Source organism: Hetaerina americana, unplaced genomic scaffold (assembly GCF_022747635.1).
Source record: "Hetaerina americana unplaced genomic scaffold, ioHetAmer1.1.p SCAF_119, whole genome shotgun sequence".
NCBI lineage: Eukaryota > Metazoa > Arthropoda > Insecta > Odonata > Calopterygidae > Hetaerina > Hetaerina americana.
In genome coordinates this window covers 529544-555764 of record NW_027286281.1, presented here as the reverse complement: position 1 = coordinate 555764, position 26221 = coordinate 529544, and the positions used below count along the sequence as shown (strand labels likewise).

General features: G+C 37.0%; 1 protein-coding gene across 1 annotated transcript in view; it reads right to left on the bottom strand.

Annotated features, from left to right (window-relative positions):
• LOC139685616 (rho GTPase-activating protein 45-like) overlaps positions 1-26221 on the bottom strand; it is a 78289-nt gene that overhangs the window by 33334 nt on the left and 18734 nt on the right. The window contains exons 3-8 of the mRNA XM_071582554.1: positions 15612-15755; positions 11493-11574; positions 11335-11413; positions 6609-6875; positions 5396-5506; positions 3692-3952 (exon numbers count right to left, since the gene is read on the bottom strand). Coding sequence (XP_071438655.1) covers positions 3692-3952; positions 5396-5506; positions 6609-6875; positions 11335-11413; positions 11493-11574; positions 15612-15755 — 944 coding nt within the window. The remainder of the gene's footprint in view (positions 1-3691; positions 3953-5395; positions 5507-6608; positions 6876-11334; positions 11414-11492; positions 11575-15611; positions 15756-26221) is intronic.

The following is a 26221-nucleotide window of genomic DNA, read 5'->3' as shown; positions in this document are numbered from 1 at the left end:
ATAGTCCCCACAGTTTTTGCTGAAAGCTTCAATACACATTTCAGTAATTATGAATCAAACAGTTCGCGAAGCAGCCAATTTTTGCCTCCACTTGCTCAATCTTTCTTTTCCCATTTATTCCTGTGAAAGTTATTGTTGTTGTGTATTCCTCTGAGGTGAAATGGACATTAGGATTTGACATTGTCTCATGGTGGTCATGAAAGATATAGCAAGTTCCCTTCCCACTTTCCGCAATATTCAACATTTCAATTTCAAATGGAGTCTTTCCAAATTTCCTGAAATGGGTATGTGCTTTCACAGTTCACAAAAAATGTGGCATTCCAGAATAAGAATAGCACCAGTCCTCAAGTTCCCATCAGTTTTTCAATAATCACTGGAAAATTATTTTATGCCCACATAATGAAATGTCTCCCCAAAGCCCATGCAGTGAATCTGTAATAATTCTCAGGATATATTTTGAAATGGTAAATCCATTATACTGCTCCATAAGAATATTTGAGTCATTTATGAGGCTTTCCATAATCACAAAGTTATTTCTGGCATTAATTATGACCTAGATTTAACATTCGAAAGGGTAATTCACAATTTAATTTTAATAGATCATTATGGGGACTTCCAGAAATGGTCTCTAGAGTATAAAATCAAATCTTAGAGACCACAAACAAATTGGTAAATATATTCATGAGAATAAAGAAAGCATATTAACCACAAAGTCCAGATGTTTGACTCAGATTTGTTGTACCAGAGATATTTGTCTTAGGCCTGTGAATTTTCATCATATTTACCCTACAACACAAATTATAGGGCTCCCATTTATGCTGATGATGCATCTCCTTTGGCCACAGCTCACAGCTTAGATTAGCTAGGGCAAAGCAATCAGTTGATCATCTAAAATACTGTTGAAACTAAGCACTTCTAATGAGCTGCTGTTAAATCAGAATCAGAAAGTTTTCCTCCAGTTTCCCCATAAATGGTCTCCACATAGGATTAGATTATTTCTTAAGGATAACAATTATAATATTCACTGCGATGAAATTGCTACACTCAAAGGTCTTCAAATTAAGTAATTACAATCTTGATTGGTCTTACGTTATCAACTTGACAAATACGGCATCATCCCCAGTGTCATGTAATCTGAAAAACCACAAAATTTTGTATCTAGAGCAACTTTTTATGGTATATGCCAAGATTTGGCCACTCTTATGCTGGTGAGTAGGTAAGTTCCACGGGAATCGGCCTGCTGCTGACAGATTTTTCTGCACGGAAAAAAGTAATCAAAACCAATCTTTGTGATTCTATCGGTCTTTGGTGTAATCATTTCTCATGCCCTGAAGAGACTCCTTTCAACTCTCCAAATTTGTACATATTTTGTTGCACCATATTCATGAAGAAGAAAAGCAAATATTTCCCAGCAAATACTCTGCACTGTGAGTACCAAACTGATTAGGTATGATATCCATCTAAATTCCTATGCTCTCTCTTAGTGCCAACATGAACCTTTATATTCCATTCCATAAATAAGCACATCTCCGTATTGAAAAAATAAAGTAAATTTAAAGAACTATTCTTCCTGATTAATAATCATACTAGGGTATAAAAGTATTGTTTATGACAAACTTTGACTCACATTGGAATTCTTGCGACTAAATACATGTTATCCGCGATTATTTTTATCATATACCATATTTCCTGGTGATTTTTCAGATTAAGAGTCTTTGAAAAATAATTGAATCAGGCAAAAAAGGATCAAAGTATTTTGATGTTAACACTTATTCTTACATTAAAAAATTATCGGCTACACATACGTCAATGTTTATTCATCATAGAATCCCAGCAATTAGACATCACTGCTGCTAAATCATTTCTGCAGTAATTTTCACTGGGATTGTCACTTTCCCCTGACATAATGTCATCTTCACTTCCATGTAGCACATTGCTAATATCACTTTTTTTAAAAGACATTATGAGAGTGTCATTTTTAACTCACCCCTAGGGACTTTTTCAATACCAAACACTAGAAAATGATGGCCATTTCTTTCTTCCCATCAGAGTGATATCATGAATTGAATTATAACCTTTCTATGGTATTCAAGTGGCAGTTTTTTTGACAGTTTCCATGGAATCTTTGATGGTTTAGGAGCATGTGAACATAAATTATTATACCCATTTTTGCATTTACTACATACTCTCCGCTCCCTCCTTCCTCGTATCATCATCTCAGTTGGAGGTGAGCTATAATGCCTTTTGGCTGCCTTAATTCCATGTTCTGAAGGATAATTCATGACTTCAAGTTTAAATGCAATACTGTATGACAATCTCCTCTCCAAAGATCCCATGAGGTTATTATCATTTAAAATTTTTATGTGATACTAAGTTTCTGTTATTTTTTTGATACTAGCAAAATTTATATTGAAAGAACACATTTTTTTGCTATGATATGAATATTACAGTCTCATTCTACATAAGGCCGAATGCCTGTAGACTTTGGAGACTTAGTGAAGAATTAATTGGGTGAGATACCATGGATGCATTTATTAGCAATGGACTTGATCTCATAGGTCGAAATTATACCCACCTTGCCATAACCAGCACCAAATATGTTCACATTGAGGTGAAAATGTGATGGTGCATGGGCCTGTTCATGTTACTATCCCTGTATGCAGGGATGGATTCCTTATGAAAAACAGTGATTCTCTAGAGAATTACTATTCCTCTTGAGGAATATTTCCAAACTCAGTCATTTATTGTAAGAGTAAGCAATCTAGAACTAGTTATCCTGAAATTAGCGTAGCTATGTACGGCGCGGTAACGTGGTCATTGAAGCAGGAGGATAGACGTAGACTGGAGGCTTTTGAAATGTGGGTGTGGAGAAGAATGGAGAAGGTGAAATGGACAGAGAAGAAAACAAATGAGGAAGTACTTGGTATGGTGGGTGAAGAGAGGGGCTTGTTGGGAGCAATCCTATGGAGGCAGGAAAAGTGGATGAAGAGGGTGTTGACCGGCAGTGGGATGTTGAAGACTGTGATAGAGGGTAGAATGTTGGGCAAAAGAGGGAAGGGAAGGAACAGGATAGGGATGTTGGACGGGATGAAGGGAGGAAGAAAGTACTCAGAGATGAAGAGGGAACTGATATAGAGTAGGATGATGGATTTTGTGTTTTGTTAGGAGTAATAAAATATTTGTTTGGTAGTTGTGTCCATCCAAAAACATACCTTAACCGGTAGATTACCTTAAAAAAAAATATATATATATATATATATATATATATATATATATATATATATATATATATATATATATATATATATATATACACACACACACACATATATATACACATATTTTCTATATACATATATATATATACATATTCACATATTATACGGCATATATATATATATATATATATATATATATATATATATATATATATATATATATATTAACCATAAACACAGTAATCAACCCGAAGGTCGGTTTGGTAGGTGATGGTAGAGTTCACCGAGTACTAAGCCCAATGGCGTGTCAAATTCACATATCATGTGTGTGGACTATTTTTGAACAAATTATGATTTTATTTTTTCAACTTTCATCTAAATAAAAATTCTGTGTGCCCCTTGGCTGCCAGAGGATTTAACTCAGGGAAACTTTCTAGTCTCCTCATGAATTTGAGCAATGCAACAATGTGTACCTTATGCTGGGTCTCCACTTCTGTGCAATGCTTTTTGATTTCCAGTGGCTCCATTGAGGCTGGTATGTACGGCGGCTGCTCCTCTTCCCTTGGCACATGACTTGCAATATCCTTCATAATTTCCCTTTGCCAATGAATGTACACACTTCTCGACCTCCTAAGCACAGAAATGGCTTCATGCATTTTCTTCAGCTCCTTCTGCCAAGTCTCTTTAAGGTGTTTTCTTACTCTTTCTAGTTCACTGCACCTCTGGGAGAGTGGCTAGAAGGACACAATGACAAACTATGTAAACACATCAGAGAATGGTGTGACACTGCACATTTACGATTAAGGTATTCCAATTGAAAGATATTTCTGGATTATTTTATACACCAAAGATAAAAAGGGTTGACTTTTATCAATAGGAAAACATGAATATTCAAAGCAAAAAGGTAATACTCTCTAGATTTATGAAGTAGATAATAAAGCGTGAGTGTCAAGGAAATGATTCATTAATATTTACCATTGTCTATCTTACAAAACACTCACCCAATGAGAGATACCTACTGCATACGGATGGCAAGAATTCTTGTAATTTCCATTCCATGACTTCTAGATCAATCATGAGAATTCTCAACAATCAGACACATCAATTGAAACAGACAAAGTACCTATTAATGTACCTGATAGTTTTCTTTATTTTACTTTAAAATTCCTAATACAAGATAGGTAATATGATATTTATACATTTTGTGAAGTCATTTCATTAACTAAGGTCTTTTAAAAAATAAGCATATCTTAAACCATTAGTCAAGAGTAGAGTTGGAATAACAGCCTTCCAATAAAGCATAGTTTTTAGTAATTCCCCACTCCATGAGTGAAAACCAAGGTCAGTTTTTTCTTTGAGAAATCTTCATTTATTGTGTGTTCACTTAACAGGCATGATTGTCCAGCAAGCAAAATAAAACTGATTTCCTGATAATCCCCCGTTAATCAAATTAATTATTTCCAAAGCTAAATTACACAAGTTATTTTTTGGGATGTCTTTCCAACCCTGTTTATTACATTTTTAAGACATATGCACATGTATATTGCAACCAAATTGCTCTCTCTCATAAGGATTTCCATTCCACCATTGCAAAATATGACCACTCTTTCCAATTGTTCACCATTTTTAGTCAGGAAACCCTGAGTGACTGAAAATCGATGGATTTTATATGCAGTTTTGGGTCAAATTGGATTGGATTGTTACGAGAAGACTAAATATATTACAAGTGTCACAAATTTTGAAACATTTTTAAATTAATTTCTAGACTTAAAAGCTCCACTGTCAGTGATTGTCACCAAAGTGTTGTCTGAAGTGGCAGTACCTCAGGGTGTGAGAAAAGAAATGGTATCCAGACGATTGATTAAACGGGTCGTGCTTTTAACACGTGGAAGAGAGGGATTAAATCAGTCAACTTTCCTCCACAGGGTGAGAAGAAATAGATCAGAATGCTGAAGGGTTATATGGGTCAGGTCCCCACATGATCGCATCAAATTTATCATTCTCAACTCACACATAGGTTGTTGGAGTGTAATAATTTGACATTAGCAAAGCAAGCTCATCTAAAGTTTTTCTTTACATAAAAAAATATCATTCAGGTGACAAGAGTTAGCTAGGTGTTAACAAATGTTAATTCTTAAGTTAAGAATTTACTGCATACTCATTAAACATTAACAAACCTCCAGAAATTGGTTTCCTAGAAGAAGTGCACATGTCACTTGACTAGATCTGCTGTTGTCTACATCATGATCCATGGCTGTAAGGTACAATGACTGAAGAGGCAAATGGTCCTGAAATTGAAAACAAGCCTCTGTAGGAAACATAATGGGAGCTTAAATAAACAGAGGATATTGATGCAACTCTAAGGTCATAGATATTGAGTAAAACTTAAACACCCAACGTCTCTTGCCTGTGGGGCTACATTGAGTCATTCATGCATCCACGCACACTCACAGAAAGTTTCACTTTACACATCCCCTTCTCCTTCGTATTAAATACTACACATGTCTCTTTTCCATTTCAAAAGAACTCATGCATAGTTGGTGTGTTGGGATACCAATAAATCAAACTTGGTCAATAAACATGTTCCACAGCGGTGAACCAATGGTGGGATTCAGCAGGTTTAAGTCAGCTAACGTAGAAACTAGTGTAATATATTCCCGCATTTCTGACCATTTCCCTTTGTTGACTGTGAATAATATGAGCCATGAGCAAAATCAAAAAACTTTCTATACGCATAAATACTCAGTAGAGAACCTACAAACATTTAGATGGATGATTTAGGGACAAAACTGGTCTAATTTTTTTGAGGCAAACAATGTAAATGAAGGTTTCCATTGCTTTTATAATGTTAATTTCAAAATGAAAAAAATTCTCTTCCACCAAGGCCTGAATTAGTATTACTGGCCCTCACCCTCCCCCAGCACCAGGAGGAAGGATATTGATGGTGGAGCAGGGGCATGAGGCTGGAGAGCAGAGGGGTGGATATGTTTCCATCCGCAGCATTATTTTTGTCAGGCAGAGAAGAAGGCAGTCATTTACACCAGGGTTCAGACAAGGAAAAATTATGGGGAGAATGGTGGAGTAAGGGAGAAGGTATTAAAGAGAGATAGGACGAGGGAGGCCGGGATTGATAATGAGAGGGTAATGATGATGGGTGGGTCCATGACTTTGGGAGTAGGGGTCTTAAAGGATATGTAATATTAGAGTAGTTAAAATTTTTTGAAACATTTGGCTGCTGCCCCAAATCGTGAGCTCTTCTAGACAAAGAATATTCAAAAATTTGCAGAGCTGATTGGAAAAGTAACTTTGTTTTACCAACAAGAAATAAGGGAAATATTTGAATGATTATTGGCAAAAAAAGAAATCAGGAGTGGCCAGACAACAACTTACCTCATCTGTTAATAATGGACGGATAGTATGGCAGAGTTCAATCATACTTTTGGTGAACTCTAATTCTGCATGGACCCTCTTCTCCACATACATCATTATATCTTTAGTATATTTTGACCACAGTTTCACTCTGTGGAGGGCATACTCCACACCTCTCTCCAAATTCAGAAGGATATCATCAAGCTGCTGAGGTGAGAGCCAGCCATGCCTTGTTTCATCCATTGTGGCTCCTTGTTCTTCTAGGTCAGATGCAATATTTTCACAAGACTGGAAGAGGAAATGACACCAGTAATTTAAATACAGAAACTCAAAACTTCAGTCTTTCAAAATCATTTCATTCAGCTTGTTCCACAGTCTTTGAACCACAGAGTAGTTCTCTGGTAATGATGCAATCGCATTTTAAAATTATACCCACATGACATGCCAAATCAATATGCTTGGGACTTCACACCAGCACTTAAGAGGCAACAAATAAGCATTTTGTCGTCGGAAGGGATTGAGTTGGAGTTGGAGTGGCTACTTTACTGTCCTCCCACCCAGAGGCCTAAGTTCAAATCCCAGTGGAGGAAATCATTTGTCAGTAGTATCTCAATCCCTGCTTGGATGCTATGCGGAGGGCACTACTAAGTGGCATGAATTGCCCATTGGATGGGATATTAAATTCTAAGCCCCTTTATATCTTTCATTACTAAAAGTAGACTAATTCCTTTTTGCTCCACATTTCCACCATCTTCTACTCCTAATTCCGACTAACTCCACTAAATTACACACCCCTCTCCATAATCCCCTGCCCTGATTACTGCTACTTTGTTGTTGACTTTCAAGCATGGGCTTGACACTGATCCAGCCATCAATTATATGGTGGTCCAAGAGGAGGAGGATATCACCCACCATTCGACCCTCTTGATTATATTCTTGGGCAATGGACCATGGTGGAGGCGTCCCACAAAGGCACGGCTTTCTACTTGACATCACTCACCCAAATAACAGGAGAGCCAGCACACAGAGACTACAAGGGCACACTCGAGTGAGCATAATTGATCTTGAGGAGAAGCAAACAGCAAAGGAAAATATGCTTAGGCTAACCCAATCAATTCATTTACATATTAATTCTCAAGTGCTGACGCTTTCAATACATCAGTATGTTAATCCTTTTAGAATGGAATCACTCATTTCTTTAGAATAGGTTGTTACTACTAATAAGAGGTCAATAATGGCCATAGAGTTATTCTCAAAATTCTCAATACCAATGATGGTTTACAAGCCCCATTTTATCAAGCCATTTTTCCTTTAAATATAATAACAGAATTCCCTCCTACTTAAATTATACTTTATGTGATTATTTTATTCCATTAAAACCCGGTAACACTCTTCAGAAAGAGCAATGCTTGCAAATTATTACCATTCTATTAATTATTTAATGATTTCAAAATGTAGTTACGAAAAAGGTTTACTTTTAGTAAGCCTCATCTCTCACTAGACTGCTGTTTAGTTTCAGCTATGTCCATCGGAAGGTTTTATTTTCATGGAGGATTGAAGCAACAAACTTTTGTTTATTTTGAAAAATGGAAAAAACGAATTCCCTGTGGTGATTAAATGCTTTTATTCATGAGGCTTAACACCAAAAGAGATTAAAGCTGAGTTGGATAAAGTTTATGACACCTCTGCTCCTGTATTTGCACCTGTTTATAATTGGTTAAATGAGTTTAAGCATGGCCATATATCCACAAATGATGAACAGCATTTGGGACGTCTAGTGGAGGACTCATTCTCAGAAATGATTTACTAAATATACTTTATGGTTTTGAGTGATCAATGAATCAAAGTTCCAAAATGATGAAGTCACAGGCATATTGCAAGTAGAGTTTATTCAATTTTGCATGAAAAATTGGATGTGAAAAATAAATCGGCAAGATGGGATCTGAATTTTCTCTCAGTGGAGAATAAACGCTATCATGTGGTTGGTTTGGCACTTTTCCATTGCAATCCTTATGAATCCCTGTATCAATACATAATTGTGGCCCAAACATGGATTAACGATGCACTACACTCTAGAGACAAAGGAGCAGCCAAAACAGTGGGTTTCTAAATGCAATCCAGCTTCAAAAAAAAGGAGAACCATGTGAAATTGGCCAACAAGGTGATGGCCATGGTTTTTTTTGGGCTGCATGCCAAATCATCAACATCAATTACTTGCAAAAAAGACAAATGATAAATGGAGAGCATTATGCATCATTATTGCACACAGTTGAGCAAATAAATCAAGAAAACCATCGTCATTTAGCAAAGAGAATATTCTCTTCTATTAAGGGGATCGAGATGGTGCGGTGGTAATCATACTGGCTTCCCACCCAGAGTTCAAATCCCAGCAGTGTTGAATATTTTTCAGTGATATCTCAATCTCTAATTGAGGTGCTTGGTGGAGGGAACATTGAGTGAGTATGCCTTCCGGGACGTTTAGCTGCGGACCTCTTGGTGCCTTTTGTAAATAGTACGCTAATGCCGACGCAGGGTTTCTCTCCAACCTTCATCCTTTCCTGTCCATCCCTAATGACGCAAATGACCTCAGCTGCTGGTCACCTCCCCTAAATACTACTACTACTCTCTTCCATTAAGACAATGTGCATGGTTTTACACCTGTGCAGTTTCGATTTTGAAATTTTACGAATTAAAGTTTAAATTACCGCCACAACACCTGCCACATTTAACACCAATCGCTTCTCCAATGGCTTTTTTTATTTCCAAGCTTGAAATAATGGCTTGGTGGAAAATGATTCACATCAAATGAGGTTATCATTGCTAACACAGATATGAAGCAATCATCCCATAATATATCCCAGATCTCAAAATTAACCAAGTGCTTCATATGTATTCCACCAAATGTATGGAGAGAACCTAAAAATTTCTCATTCACATTAATATCTTGTTGGGGTCGCCAGCATTCTTCTACACCAGTGAATCACTTAGCGATGGGGCATGGCTCATGGTACACTGGCTACCAAGTTAGCTCCTTTCAGAAGGGATTCTTGCTTATTTACGAGAGTGACAGCATACATAGTTTATTATACTGTTCAGGTTTCATTTCTGTCATGCTGCCATAGGTGTGCTCAACTGACCATTATTATGGAAAGCTACACATGGCACAGATAATTCAAGGAACTTGAATAGCTTAACTTTCAATGCTTAAAAAAGTCAAACTAATGCCTTAGATTCAATTGTTTCTGGCTCAACTTTGTGGAAGTTCATGCTCATTAAATGAAGAGCACAATATATATTTCCACTGTTCTTAATTTCCGTACTGCTAGTTTCAATGCTTAGGCGTCAATATCAGGTACAAATTAGTCAAGTTGCACTCCGTTTATATGCCGTTCATGTGAGGATGTGAGGGAAGGGGTAGGTGAGAAGAGGGGGGGGGAGGAGAAGGGGAGAGAGAATATTTATTTATTTATTGTTTGAAATACCTCTCCCTAATCCTGGAAGCATCCCTTACCTTTACGGGAAGACTTAACTACCCCTCCCCCCCACTGTGAGCCCACCAATCGCCTTTCATGACACTTAGCACCCCTCACCACCTTCCCATCAACGCTGATCACAGCCCCACCTCTTTCCCCTCGTGACCTCCCTTCTTCTTCCCCCCTCCCCCCTTAAAATAGTAAATAAAAGGGCCACAACTTGACTGATTTGTACCTGATGACGATGCCTAAGCATTGAAACTAGTAGTACGAAAATAAAAAACAGTGGAAAAATACATTGTGTTCTTCATTTAATAATACCTTAGATGCCTAAAGTAGTGATGGGTGGTGTAGATCATATTATTAAAATGTCATAATGCTTGCTACGATGATCCTGTAACCTTCTTAAAATATAATTATTAATAATCTCTGGGTTAATATCCTTATATCTTATATGTAAAATACCCAAAATGTCAGATATACTCTCTTGAAAAGTAATAGGGATTAGCCAGTAATTGATGATAAAATCACCAATCTAATGATGAGAACTAAGCGTAGGGATGAAGAAATCCTCAAAACAAACACAAACACATCTTGAGGTATGATACCAATGCATGATAATGTGTTCACAAGTTTATATCACCACTGGGTGATTTTGCCGTTGAATTTGCAACCTGCCGCCACTGCTGTGTATCTTTGGTTGAGTTACTTAGCCTTTTTCAAGATTACCACATCCAAATGTGCCACAGGAGTAATCTGTGATTATTTATTTGCTGCATGCTTAATTTACTTCCTGCTTTTAGTGCCAGTATGGCTAGCAATAGCATTTGGCAGGGGCTTCCTGAGGATAGGAAGAGGCATCAATTCCAACAGGGGTAAGCCAGAGTTGGTTTGAGGAGGGGGAGGTGAGGAAGATACTTTCTCAGGATCACATGGCAGATGCTCTGAAAATACCCCTTCAGGAGAAGGGATCTCTATAAAACACATCCCTAAAACAGGTGGCCTTCCTGAAACTCTTACACTACTCTCCATTGTATTAAACTTTCAAGTCAGTGCCCACTAAAACCTCATAGTTCTAATATCTATGGATGCAGGGCATATTATTGTCTCCCCTGGATATGTCAGCTATGTGCCTCTCAGTTATTTCAACCATTCCCCACAGGGGAAATGGTGAATCCATGCACATATTTTAAGATTTCCTCACATAGAAATAACAGTACAAATCACCACAGTGAAACATGCCCATAAAATAAATTTCTAAAAAAATACTTTACCTTAGTTTTATTGCACACTGAAACTGCAAGTGCTGCAGGGACATGAATATCAATGTCTCCCATCAAATATTCTGAAACCCTGAAAAATGCACAGGTTCATTTACTGGATTTATTAAATTCCTTTAAGATTCAAATGTTGTAAAATAGCAATTTCTTACCTGCTGCTGAAGGCCAATGCTAGCTGGTCGATGAATTCAAAGAATTCCTTAGGGTCTGGATTTTCATTCTCATAGTTGTATCCTAAAAGGAATCACACATATAATGTTAAATTAGTTTTTAAATGGCAATATTTAGAACTGAATAGTCCGTGAATTGCAATGAACAAACTTCTTTATATTTTACCGGTAGGCTTCCTCTAAAGCAGGGATATTCTGCCATTAAGGAAGTTGCACTCTAATCATGGAATTTGGAACACAATACATAAAGTTTAAACTTTGAAGCAATTTAATTGGTTGCGCTCAGAGTTATTTTTGTGAATTACTCTGATGATTGTGAATTGAGAAAAAATCAATAAATCTATTTGTAAACTGTCAATTTATTAACTTAAAAAAAACCCTTAACTTCTCAAGGCAGTTTCACCTATCATTGTGATTTTAGGACTATTCCCACTGCGCCAGCATTTAACTTTTATGATTCGTATTTATCAGGTAGGCAAAAGGTTTGTGCATGACTTATGCCTCAGGTGCCTCCCCCCTGTGGGAATATAGGTATAATAATATCATATGTTTTCAACAAATATCATGTTTGCTGTTCCAGTATAATAATTTTTATGGAACATCGTCTCTATATATTTCAGACTTTATATTTTTCATATTATCTAAAATTCCTGCATGGTTGTTTTTGAAATTACTATATTAATTACAATTAAATAACTAAGGATGAACAGGGTGTAATTAAAAATGATTTGAGAATTTAGTTTGATTCAACTGATCATAATAATCTCTCACAGTCCTCCCAATCTTTTCTCACCTGGGGGACCTTGGTCAGAAGGACAATTCCAATTGGAGTTAGAGTAAGCAGCATGGCTTACAGCACATTGCTATTGTGCAGCTTATAGGCTTATAGGCCTTTCAAACTAAGAAAAGCATGTTCTAAGTGTACCTCACCCTTGCATTTTGATTGACAGCTCTATTGGGCAGAATTCATGCCTGAAACAGTGATGTCATCAACATGAACCCTTCAATCTAAAGTAATCATCTACACTTTTTATTTGCTTGAGCTACTTATCCATATTCTTGAAGCATGTAATAAAGATTTAAGAATGAAAAGGAGAAAAGTTTAGCGGCCTCTTTTCATTTTAATTTATCATGAAGTCTTTGTTTTCATTGGGTCAGTTCTATCAGATCCACTGATCATTTCTCTTTTGACTATAAAAAGCACACTTTGCCAAATTTGGGACCTGTACACCTATGATATATTTTTTAAATTTCATTTCATTAAAAAAGTTGTTTCTCCAAAAGAGACCAACTAGGAAAATTTTCCTTACCTCATAAAGCAGTTCAAATCCAATCCTGATGACTCAATTGAGTATTGGGAATGAAAAAGTTCAAACAAGCCCAATCTGATCAAATTGATTATTAAGTAAAATGCAATTTCTTTTCCCAGAAATACATTACCGTACACCAATGCAGATTTAATGGAGACCAATTCATAAATATAACCAAAAATTTTCAATTTAAACCTGTCCATTTCATTAATTATGTCTCTGTTAGTGGCCATACCCAGTATTATAATGTTTTTGTGCCACTGAACTCCCGTTTGCTGGCATCAGCCTCCTCCCCTGCAGAGGGCAATGGGGAAACCATTACCTAAATTATGCTAGTCCCCATTTCATTGGTGAATAGCCAAATGCTACTGATTATTTATATTCATGTCTAAAAGTTAACAAGGTTGAAGCACACATGGAATTTGAGTGCTGCAAGTCAAAAACTAATTTCAAAAAATTAGAAATAATTTCATTTGATATTGTTTACTGTTTACACTCTAAGAGAAAACCATGGACTAAAATTATTATTTTGTCATTTAAACTATATGATTACAGATTATTTGGGCAACTTTGTTAATCCTTGGGCTGTATTAGTTTCTCATTGAATTGCTGGCATGGAAGGAATACTTAGTAATAAACTTTTTTAATGATGAAATATAACATATACTTATTTTTATTCCAACTTAAAAATGCCTTTATTTAATAACACCAGCTGTGATTTGAGATTCACTTCCTCCAAACTCTAGTATGTTGCTTATGGAAAAGTTTTCACTCTCAACAAAGAATGTGATGCTACCACAGACACACATTTGAGTTCAAGAGAGAGAAGAAGGATTTTATACAAATTGGATGCTATTGATATTTATCTCAATTCCCACAATCTCATTCATTTTCCATGTCACATGGGAGGCATCCAGCTATTTTCCAATTGGGTCCGATTATATTATTTAAGTATGTTTCACATCTGCACCCACATCTTTTAGCACTTGTGCTGGTATCTCTCCTGGCACAGAGACTCCCTCAATCTGAGAAAATGTAGTTATAAAATTATCCCATTTGATTAAATATCAAGTCACTCATCAGAAAGGCAGCCATAAACATAGGTAAGATTTCACATGCAGCTAAGGCAGCACTGAAGATGGCCACAAGAAGGGTTGAGAAAAGGGCAAATTGCCTAGTACATAGGATAACATCAATTTGTGTTCATGGTAGGGGAATGTATAAAACCCAAGTGGTAATGCAGTCACTGATAGAGAGGAATATAGAATACAACCAGGATGTATTCGTTTGCTCTGCGGATTTTCAGAAGGCATTCTACATAGTTAAATAGGTGAAATTAATGAATGTATTGCAGAAAATGAGTTGATTGGAGGAAAAGGGAATTCCTCAGCAACCCGTACACATGTGCGGGTAGTGAATGGTGAGTCATAATGGACAGTGTTCGACAGAGGAGTTGAAGAGAGGGTCGTCCGTAATCACCCATGCTATTCAATGTTTACGTGGAGCAAATGGAAAAAAAGGCAAGAGATAGCTGGGGAAAGGAATTAAAGTTGGTGGTGAACTCAACAATTTGGTTTGAATTGTGGATGACCAAGCCGTAGTTAGCCAGTCACCCAAGGGAGAGTAATAACTGTTGAGCACATTGCCTGGTCAGTTTGTTAGGTTTTGGGTGAGATCCAATGAGAGCCAAATGATAGTAATGAAGTTCTTCTGCAATAGGAAAGCTAATGAGCATTTAATTTGGGGACCATAAATTAGATCACCTAGAGCAGTTCATCAATGTAGAAGTGTTTTAGAATAAGGCATATCGGTAAAACATAAAATGAAGAGTTGAATTAGGTGATGAAGCTTTTCACATTGATATAAATGAAAGAATAGAGAAAAAGGAAAGAAATATTATAGTTAGACGAAAGAAAAACAAATGACGAAACACAAGGTATAGTCAATGAGGAGAGAATGCTGTCCAGAAAAATTCAGGGAAGGCAGGAAAATTGGATACATGGAGTATATGGAGTTGAATATTGGACAGTTGGAGACTGATATATATATAGAGGGGATGATAAGTTAATGGATAAGTGAGGTAGGGTAAGTAGAAGTAAATAATCATATGGGATGGCTAAAAGAGTCAAGAGTGTGTGAAGTTAAAGATTGACTAATTGTAATGAAGGCTTTGAGTATTTATTTAGCATTGTAAAAGGCAGGGTTTAAAACCTTGGCAATGTAAAGTCTACAGATCCATCCAAAACCTGTCTCAATCAGTATTCTCCTGAGTATATGAAACTGTTTGGAATTCTTTCATTTCACAAGCAAATGAAAACACTGAAATTCCACACATTTATTTTTATTTTCCATTGTCATGGAAGTGGAAAATAAAAATTTAATCCATGGAATTCCAGTGTTTATTGGCATATACTGAGACTGATCCTCATAGTAAAAAAGTAGTCAATTAAAAATTACCAAATAACACCTTAATTACTTGACCTGACTCAACATCAAATTGAACTTGTTCTAATGAGTGGTTGAATAACTATACTAACTGGCTGAATGACTAGAAATATCAGTGGAACACACATCATGCAACTCAAGTCATTTCTCAACTCTACTTTTTATATTAATGTAGTGAAGAGTGAAATTTAAGCGAGGTTAATTCCCTTGCATATACATTTGCAGGCACAAAATCCCACATTTAAGACTGGCATTACTTTGGGGCTGCCCTTCAATTAAGAGATATTATAAAGTAACAATGAATGTTTCAATGAACAGAGGGGAAAACACAAACATATCAACTTGCCTTTAACATGCTGGATGAGGGTGCCAGCTGCAGACAACAGCTCTTGGGACTGCAGGGGTGAGTACTTGTCAAGGACACTTCGCAGCACACGTAGGACTTCACTGAGGCGCTCATGAGCAGACACACGCAGTGAGTCCAGTCTTTCTGGGATTAAAGATAATTATTAGATTAAATTTAATAATATAAATTTATTCAAATTATTTTATATTTACAAGATATAATAATGATGTGTGATCAGCACTTTATTTAACTTGTACTCCTATTATGTAAAACATATTGTGATAAAGCTCATTAATACATTTAGTGTGCATTGTAGACAAGGCCAATGAAATCACTAATATTTTCCTGCAATATTTTCCCTATGAAGAGGGCAAAAGGTCTGTTATTTCAAAAGATGCTGCATTAATTGCAATTATTTATAGGAATAAGGCAAAGTCCCAAAGTTTGTATATTCGACAGCACAGCAATTAAATTCAAAGAATTGTCAGAGAGGCTATGTGACAGTTACTTTAATGGCACCATCAGCTGATGGGCATGATAATGCATACATTTTACATTGCATAAATATCAATTGCCTTCACTGGAACTTGAGCCCATCTGGCATCAGTTTTTGGTCAATTACTTAAACATTTTAATTACCTTACCAGTCACCACAGATGCACTTAATGAATTCAAGAAATATGAAGACTTTACAGAGAGAAATTATGACTGAGATTTCTCTGCTTTTGTGCATGCTGAACATTGAGGCTCACTTTAATTAAAATTAGATTTAATTGGAGACTATTGTAAAAAAGAAAAGGTAACTTAATGAAACTTTTTATTAAAGAAAAACTAAATTAAAATCGTTAGTATATTCTAATAAGAAAGTTTCAATGATAGGATCAAAGACAACAAATTACATATATGGGCACTAACCACTTCATATTATATATAGAATATCACATATACATAGGATCAACATCATTAAACAGATAATCCACACTAGTGTTATTCTATGTGAGTAATATGGTACACAATGTACTTTTATACTTGTTATCAATATGAACGTTACTCATTAAAATTCAAATGAGTGTTATAATACATTTCATGGGACTATTTTTATACTGGAGAGTTAATGCTCTCCCTGTTACCCCAATATTTAATTTGTTCAGATGGAAAAGGTTGTTGAAACATTGACCAAAGCAAAGACATGGAAGCTTATAAGATGGATCTAGGTGCCAAAAGTCTACAAAGATTCCATTTTTCTTTCCACAAAGTTTTACCATAAGAAAGAATTCAATCAGTGGATTGCATGCCGAGAAGAGCAGGTAGGGAGGGAATCTTTGCTTTAACTGCTAATTTTAGTTAGTTAGCTGAGTCTGCTGCTGGCAGACTCAAAGGAGTAAAAGGTAATTGAAATGTATATACCATGAACAGGCATTGCCCTTGTCTGCAGCATAAAATTTTCCAACAGAAGGCAAATAATATTCCCTCTAGCATTATCACCCCTCTGCTAATTACTCTGCCATGCTTATCCTTCTCCCAAAATGCATTAATTTCCTTTGTCAGCATAATAAATAAACATATTAATCAACCCAAAGGTTGGTTTGGTAGGTGATGGCAGAGTTCATGCAGTACTAAGCCTGACAGTGTGTGTAATTCACACATCAGGGCAGGGGGGCCAGCTCTTTTCTCTACACCACCTATGGTTTCCCAGAAAGTTCTGGTAACAACAAAGTCACACAGCTCAGGTGAAGCTGAGGGTGCCCAGAGATGTGCTCAAGAATTGAGGTGCGCCTTCTGGTTAGTTGTCTGACGCTCTACACCTGGACTACCCTGTCCCATATTATTTTTATAAAACCTAAAATATATTTTTCATTATTGTAATATATTCTGATCTGAATGAAAGGCCAATATTTCATTATATTGAGAACCATTAATTTTTCATGAGTGTTTGATTAAAAATTGCTTCATGAAATCCAAAATGCCTCACACGGCAGCCCTTTCATGGCAGTCACATGAAGGTGGCCCAAAGGGATGGAATAGTCTTTCTTTGCAAGGGATAGGTCATCCATCGGGCCTTCACGTGATTTCAAGGTAAGCACTATGGTGTTTTTTATAATGTTTTGGGAAGCAACTCTTTTATTAATTTCTCTGATAATTCCAATAGACTTTGACTCAATGAATATAACAACAAGAGGACTGTATATGTACATGAACATGCCATAATTTGCTTGGATAAATTTGTATCATTTCATACTCCCTATCCATTTAACATTGATTGGGATGATATCGCCAAACAATTCCTTTTGAGAAAAGAGGAAGGGGAAGAAGCACTGCTAAAGTATGCATGTCTGATAATATTTAAGAGTCTCCAGGGGTGCAAAATGGCAGGTATAAAAGTGCTGCCTCTGCTCAGTCAACCATGGCGACTGGCAGATTTTAATTGACTTTCTATCCAGTAATTCTGAAAATATACAAATGGGCTATTTACACAGTTTCTCTACATAGCACACAGTATATTATGCAGTATTTAATATACAATATGCAGGTACAGTATACAGTATACTATAGACTTTCTACTTCGATAGGGTCTAGGCAAAATAATTAATAAGGGAGCTAGTTAGTTGACCTTTTAGCAGGGCTACTAGCTACTGTTGACAAATACATTTTGAGAGGAAATTTGTTAACTCTGAATGGGTGACAGTTTAAATGTACTGAGCAGGGGCTATTCAAAAAGATCTATGATTTGAATTTAATTTTGCGTCAAAATCTTTTGATGGCAGAATGATAAACAGTAACTTTCAACAAAACCATCAAATATTAGATGGGGATATGATATTCACCACAGTACATTTTAAATTGAGTAAATAAGTCTCTAATTCATCAATTTAAAAAAAATCCACATGCGATAAATTAATGAATAAAGGATAATATATAGAAATTATTTTCATCATAATCACTTCTCTGGAATTGTTAAACTTAGTGGATGATCAATTCTCTCCTAATACATACAGCTTATATACACACATACACATGTAGCCCAGGCAATACCTAGATCTCGGGTAAAAATGACACTAATAACAGTTAGTCAATATTAGATGTGCTTATGGACTGTGTGAATATGATTTGAAAGCATACATTGTAGTCATTTCTGTGTATACAGAGGGATGAAATGAATGTGATTGAAGTTTATTCCTTTCCCAAAGTCTCAAAAATTAAATTCCAAATCATGGTTAGTTTAAATCCATTTAGATTTACATGGCACCCTACAAGCTTCCACAAGGGTAGGTAGCATGGGGTGATTCCACACCAAACATGCAAAATCAGTATTACCGTATTTTCCCATCGATAGCGCGCGCGCTATCTATACAAAAATGTCCAAATGATTGAAAAAATTACGATGCGCGTTATGTAATGATGGTTGAAAAAATCCAAATTTACATACCTATGTACACAATAATTTAAAGAATTCTCGCAAAACTAAATTAGTCTGGAAGCATGCCTTTCTATTTGCCTTCTATTTTATACAGATCTGCTACTTTTAGTTATTTCATCTCATAAATCTATGAGAAAAAGAACAACCGTATTATTTCTATACTTAATTTAATCTAACACGTAGTATTTCTTTATTCTAGTGCATAGCACTTCACGTACACGTAGAATACGTCGCATTATATACACGCACGTATAAATATATGATAGGATAGGCAGATCGCTCGAATCTAAGAAATTCGTAACCTGAATCACAATTAAACGAATTGAGTGCATTTATTATCTCTTCGGGTGCATCACCGAGTCCTCTCTCCGAAGTTAATTCTTCCTTATCTTCTAGCACTGGGGTTGAAATATTGACTCTAGCTTTTACAAATCCATTTTGTTACATAAGTCACTCTGACACCCTGCCAACATTCCAGGATCCACAGGCTTATTTCTTCATAAGATATTTATTTATTCAGTATTAGTTCGAAAACAGCACATTTTGGCCTTTACATCGAACTATTAACAACGATAACAATGGACACATTTACAAACACCCAAGCCCTAGGTGGAGGAAAACTCACCCAGGCGGGAATCGAACCCGCGACCCTTGGAATGGCAGACGAGGACGTTTCCCCGCCGCCACCGGGATCGGCGATTAATTTACTCCATCCCGATTCTGTGTAGCATTTTGTACCAGGTATCATCCACTTTTCCCAACTAGAACGTAACTTTGATTTATTAATGGATAAATAATGGCAGCCTCGAGATTTCCTTTAACTTTCGCAAACTTAATGATTTCAAGCTTAAACATCACTGAATACGATTTTCTTCCCCATGGGTAATTTTCTTGAGAACCTTCTAAATTAAAAAATCTTAACTCAATTCAGGTTTGAAACAAACACCATGTAGGCGGCACTTTCATAGAACTTGGAGGGTGTCTAGAACAGCTGAACGCCGATACTAACCAAGTGAAGTAAACCAAACAAATCAAGAAAATTATATTTTAATCATTCTCTTATTTTTTTACATTTGATTTGCTGAAAGTTAACTTTTATAGCAAATGAAAGGGCACACAAAACTATGTCCCGTTTTGACTTACGAATCTTAGCGAAAAAGCAATAAGGCGACATATTGTGTTGGGTTGTAAATAATGTGTATTGTTTGATCCTTCTATTGTTTTGAATTAATTTCAATAACCTGGCTCTAATCTTCTGTTTACTTACAGTGGATATAGCCGCAGGCAATTATGATTTCATGCATTCATTGGTTGTTACCATCTCGGCATCTATACACGGTCAAGAGAATTATGAAGCCATGGGCGCCCGGTATATATACAAATTCATGATAATTACTGAGTTCTGGGTGAGCGTTATCGATGGGAAAATACGGTACTTCTTCTGTAAATGTCAATTATCAATAAATATGCGACACATTTCAATTAATGGAAGTAATGATTTCTACAGCTACACACACTATGGTGTCTAAGTACAAAATACTTCAATATGAATGTAATATGAGCTGACTCCATGCTTGTGGATGCATAAATTTTAGTTATCTGTATGTTAACGGAAGCACCCTTGCTCCAAGCATTTTCTTAAGGGTAATGATCACTCTTTCCAATAACATAACCAAATCTCTTACCAATGCCAAATGTTGGTGATATTTCAAAATGAAAACCCTGCGTAAAATCAAGAGTTTCACTTACATCTTGAAATTCTTATTATAATATATGCAGGTGGTTTAGGTAGCTTTTAACTTTATAATTTGATTTGTTTGAAGTGCAGTGAAATGAAAATGAGCTATCATTAGAGTCTTTACTGTCCGGAACATATCAGACTTTGAAAGGCTGTTTCCATTACCTTCCTTGATTCTACGGACATTCTTGGCTCATGCAAACTTGAAAAATGTAGTCTTATGCTTCTAGATGATAGAAAACTATGTATTTGTAAAAAACTGTTAGTACTAATAATGCCTGGACCAAGCAAGCCTTGAATTCACAAACATTGATCGACGCATCACCCATCCCCGACGTTTCCTTGAACTACCAAAGAAATGGGGAGGGATTTAATGTAAAATTAAATTTTTCCCACTTTGGTGCAGAAAATTGTGAGAGTGTTGCATTGTATGTATGGACCTCCTACATGTGCTCAGAAATGATTTTAATATCTGAAGAACTAACAATGGTAGCCTAAATTAATAATTCCTTATGGTTTTCCTGGAAATTTTTAATCATTGTACCTCACATACATAACAAAAAGTTACAAAATTAATTGATAATACTGTTGCTTGATTGAAGTTTGTGAGCATTGCTAATAAAATGGTAGAATGATTCACAGATATCATTACTAATATCACTACTGTCACTATTCTCACCATCGTCACATTATTACTATTAATATAATATTTCATTAATGTTTAGTATACAATTATTACTCAAGTACTTCCACCCTGAATGGATTAATATTATCATTTATTTTCCCTCGGAGGTAAACAACTAAGAGAATATAGGAGACATTGTATGGCAGTGAAAGGAGCTCAATGGAGACGAGCTGATTTTTCTAGCAATAGTTAACAGGAAATATTCATCTCAGTTACCACCTACAAGCCAGTTATCTGACCATACCTAAAATATTGTAAAATTGGATGGTGATAATTATTCTATGCAATAATGAAAACTTAACATTTTTGGAACGTAAAATAGTTGTCATACAGACTATTATGTTTTCTGTCAAAGGAAATCTTGACGCTTTATTCATGAAAAGTGTTCTAAATACTCATAGGACATTTGCCCTTGAAGTGTGTACAAAACTTTCTTTGGCAGGAAACATGTTATATCTATCTAACAAAAAGATCATTTCTGTCATCACCAATCTACACAATTCCTATCTTAATAAAACATGATATGACACTTTTATGAAGAATGTCCTGTCACAGACTGTGACCTGATCCTGGACATCTTCCACCTGGACTGCCTACCAGCCGGCGAGCCCTTTAGAGCCATGCTCTAATATTATGTTTGTCCACCATATTGGTGGAATACATACATAATCCTTTGATCTTAGGAATTTCTCTTCAAAGTTATAAATTCTGTATATTCTGGGCCTTGAGATGCACTTTTTTGCTTCAAAAGTCACCCTAAAATCAGCCTGCATCTAATGGGCCAGCGTTATATGGGTATAATTTTGACTAAAAAGTGCAAGCGGATTTGCCAGGATAATACTTACTGATAAACATTTTTTCCCCCAACAGGCATAAAAAATTGTTTCTTTATCATTTTTTATCAAAATTTAATAGAAATCACTGTTTTGAGGCAGGAGTAAGTAAATAAAATAGTTTCTGGTGTCACTTGGTGGAAATTCTTCATGTTTAACTTAAAATTAAACCACTTGGCTTTTCCTCATAAAAAAACTTTTATTTACGACTTAGGTTTCATTATGGTATAACATCATCAGGTCTAATGATATTATACCATAACGAAACCTAGGTCATAAATAAAATTTTTTTATGTGGAAAAGCCAAGTGGTTTAATTTTAAGTTCAGTAGTAAATAATTGAATTTTAATATTTCCTTGAAAGTGCTTCCTTAAAACATTCCCAATAAAAATCTAATGTCGCATGATATGATGCCACACTTCAGCTAATACATTGTATCTCTTCCGATACACTCGAAGTAAAAAAAATGTATATTCATCTGCTTCTAAAGGTCCAAGGTTTGAGGAACATGTTAAGAACTGGGTAATAAATTACAGGAAGAAAGAGATCACCGTTTCAAAAAAAATATTTTCATAGAAGCAAGAAAATTAGCTAATTGCTCATTCTCACCGTTAAAAAATATAATAATCAACCCAAGAGTCAGTTATCGGTGATGGTAGATTTCACCCAGTACTAAGCCCAACGGCGTCGTGAAACTCACACATCAGGGTAGGGGGGCCAGTTCCTTTTCCTGTGCCAGTTATGGTTTCCCAGGAAGATCTGGCATCCGAAAAATCACATATCTTGGGTGGAGCTGCAGGTGCCCAGGAATCGAACCCGGGACCCTCCGGCCAGTAGTCCAGCGCTCTAACCCCTAGACTACCGCGACCCATATTATCACCATTATCAAATTTTATTTAATCTTCATGTTCTAAAATACATATATGTTATTATTTTATGTGAAACAATAAAGCAATGTAAATTTATTTTTGTATGGTTTTCCTTACCCCGAATGCTATTAGCATATGCGGCACGCATAACGGAATGTTGGGGAGCATAGGGGAGGGCTAGGCCGGTGGGAGGGGGAGAGCCTGGAATGGTGTGGGAGGGGATCGAGGAAATAGCCCTTAGCTCCTAGTGTACTGCACATGGTCACGGCGATCGACTGGCGTGACCATCCTTTGCTAGTTGGCTAATACAAATTCGAGTCGCGGAGAAAACTTAAATCTAGTTAGTGCCTACTAAGTTTTTTCAAGCGGGAAAGATTTGGATGCTTCGACTAGGGCTCCTGTCCCCCGATGTTCGCGGGCAAACTCAGGCGAATGCGCGGCTCGCGTTGCCGGCGTTGGAGGGGATCGTGGTGGAGCTTCGATTCAAGGAGGAAGGGGTGGTGGTTACCCCTGAGGGAGGGAGGGCTTCGGTTGGTAAATCGGAAACCCGCCGTTCCAAGGGGCTCTCTGGCTCACTGCAAATAACGGGAGGAGCTACCCTTAGTTTTCGTCCATCCGCGAAGAGGTGATGCCACCCCAGATACCGACCATCGGAAGAGAGTGTCTAAGAGTGGTATGGCGAGTCTGTTAATCCTTCGATGTGAATTTTTATTCGCGGAGGCAAACCCAACCTCCGTTTCCAACAGCTTCATGACGCTATCGGATTATGACGATGTGGTATCTGCAGCTCCTACCTTCGTCACTCTTGGTAGCTCCGCCGAAAGAGGAAACGTCTACCCGAGTGGGGGACTTTGGCAATAGGTGGCAGCAACATGATATGCTGCTACCTACACGTAATTACTAAAATCCCTGGGCCGTATACTACCTTGAACAAAAAGTTCCCGGAATAACCACCGTGTGGCGCTCCCATCGTTCCGATTTGAGTTCTGTGTTTTTTGTTAAATTGGTACATCTGTTGTTGATATTCCCTTTAAATCTTAGTGTCATAACTTGACATTTGCAAAAGTTACGTAGCCAAGAGTACATCTATCTCTGTGTGTGTTGGCGATTTTTTACAATTTCAGAAATGGATTTAAATTTGCAACAACGAACTTGTATTAAATTTTGCGTAAAAAACGGATTTAGTGGCGCACGGACGTTGGAAATGTTGGAAAAGTGTTTCGGCAACGATTCTCTAAAAAAAACGGTCGTTTACCAGTGGCACGAGCGGTTCAGAAGTGGTCGTGAGTCAATCGAAGATGATGAACGCAGTGGCAGACCATCGACATCGAAAGTCGGTGAAAAAATTGATAAAGTAAAAGAAATGTTGGTCAATAACCGCAAATTAACCATCAGAGAAATAGCGGAGGACTTGAACATTGCCTATGGATCCGCCCAAGACATTGTGGTTAATGATTTGGGTTTCCGTCGTGTAGCAGCAAAGTTGGTGCCAAAAGACCTCAATTTCATGCAAAAAAGAGACCGTGTTGACGTCGCAAAAGACATGATTTGCGAGGCTGAATCCGATCCCACATTCATCAAAAGGATCATTACTGGAGACGAGACGTGGGTTTATGAGTACGACACGCAATCCAGACATCAGGCAAGTGAATGGCGTTCACCAAATGAGCCGAGACCAAAAAAACCACGTCGTTTTCAGTCAAAAAAGAAGGCAATGCTGACGGTTTTCATGGATTAACAACAACGGTGTAGTGCATCATGAATTTTTGCCAGAAGGCCAGACAGTAAACAAAGAGTATTATTTGGGCGTTATGAGACGTTTGCGTGAAGCAATTCGCCGAAAGAGACCAGAAATGTGGGCAGAAAACTCGTGGATTTTGCACCATGATAACGCACCGTCGCACAGTGCTATCATTATTCGTAATTTTTTGACGAAAAATGCAACAAATACCATCCAACAGCCACCGAATTCACCTGATTTGGCTCCCTGTGACTTCTTTCTGTTCAATCGAGTTAAAAAACCATTACGGGGAACGCGTTTTAGCAGCCGAGAGGAAGTAATGGAAAAATCGCAGGAAGCACTGATGGACATACCGAAAACCGACCGTAACTTTTGCAAATGTCAAGTTATGACACTAAGATTTATAGGGAATATCAACAACAGATGTACCAATTTAACAAAAAAAACAGAATTCAAATCGGAACGATGGGAGCGCCACACGGTGGTTATTCCGGGAACTTTTTGATCAAGGTAGTATGCTAGGAGGTCCTCCGCCCCCTCATGGAACTGAGCTCTGAGATAAAACGTGTCCAGGGCTTCGAGGGAGTCAGGCTGGCCTTAAGGATTTGTAGCCTTGTTCCGAGGAAGGCTCGTGGTTTTCTGGTTTGGAACCGATTGGAGGGATTAAAAGATACCCTGGCGATTTTTCTCAGACATGAGATACATTCGCTGACGTCAGTCCCACTCTTTATTAGCTGAAGTATTTTTTTAGGATGGAGTGTAGAATAAAGTCGAGGCCAGTTAGTGGGCCGTTTTTACAGTCCTCGCGAAATAGCTCAAGGACAAATGAATCCAATTAATATCATTATATGTTAGGTAATCAATAACTGCAGGTAATGAATAAGGTAATAACCTGAATGGAGGCACGCACAGAATAGTAAGTTGGCAAGAAAAAACTGATTCAGCGATCGGTGAAGAAATTAATTTAAGAGAAAACCATTCTCAACACAAATTATAGATGCTGACATAGTTTTGGGAGCGGAGAGCTCTTCATTCTTTATAGCTCTTTAGAGCTCTATTTCCCAGCTCTCTATTCGAGAATTTTAAGGACGGTTAAGTTTTCCCTTAAGATTTCAGCATTTACAAGCTCGTAGAGAAGAGACGCGGGTAACAATAACGAAGTGGGGGCATTCATTTTCGCCATAAAGCACTTAAAAAGCTAGGCGCACAAATTTGACCCCCCAGATTGAGAGGGTTCGGTCTACAATAGATAGAGATATATACCCATTGTATAGGTCACCCAATTCCACTTTAGAAGCAATAAGAGCCTTAGATATGTAGCGGCAG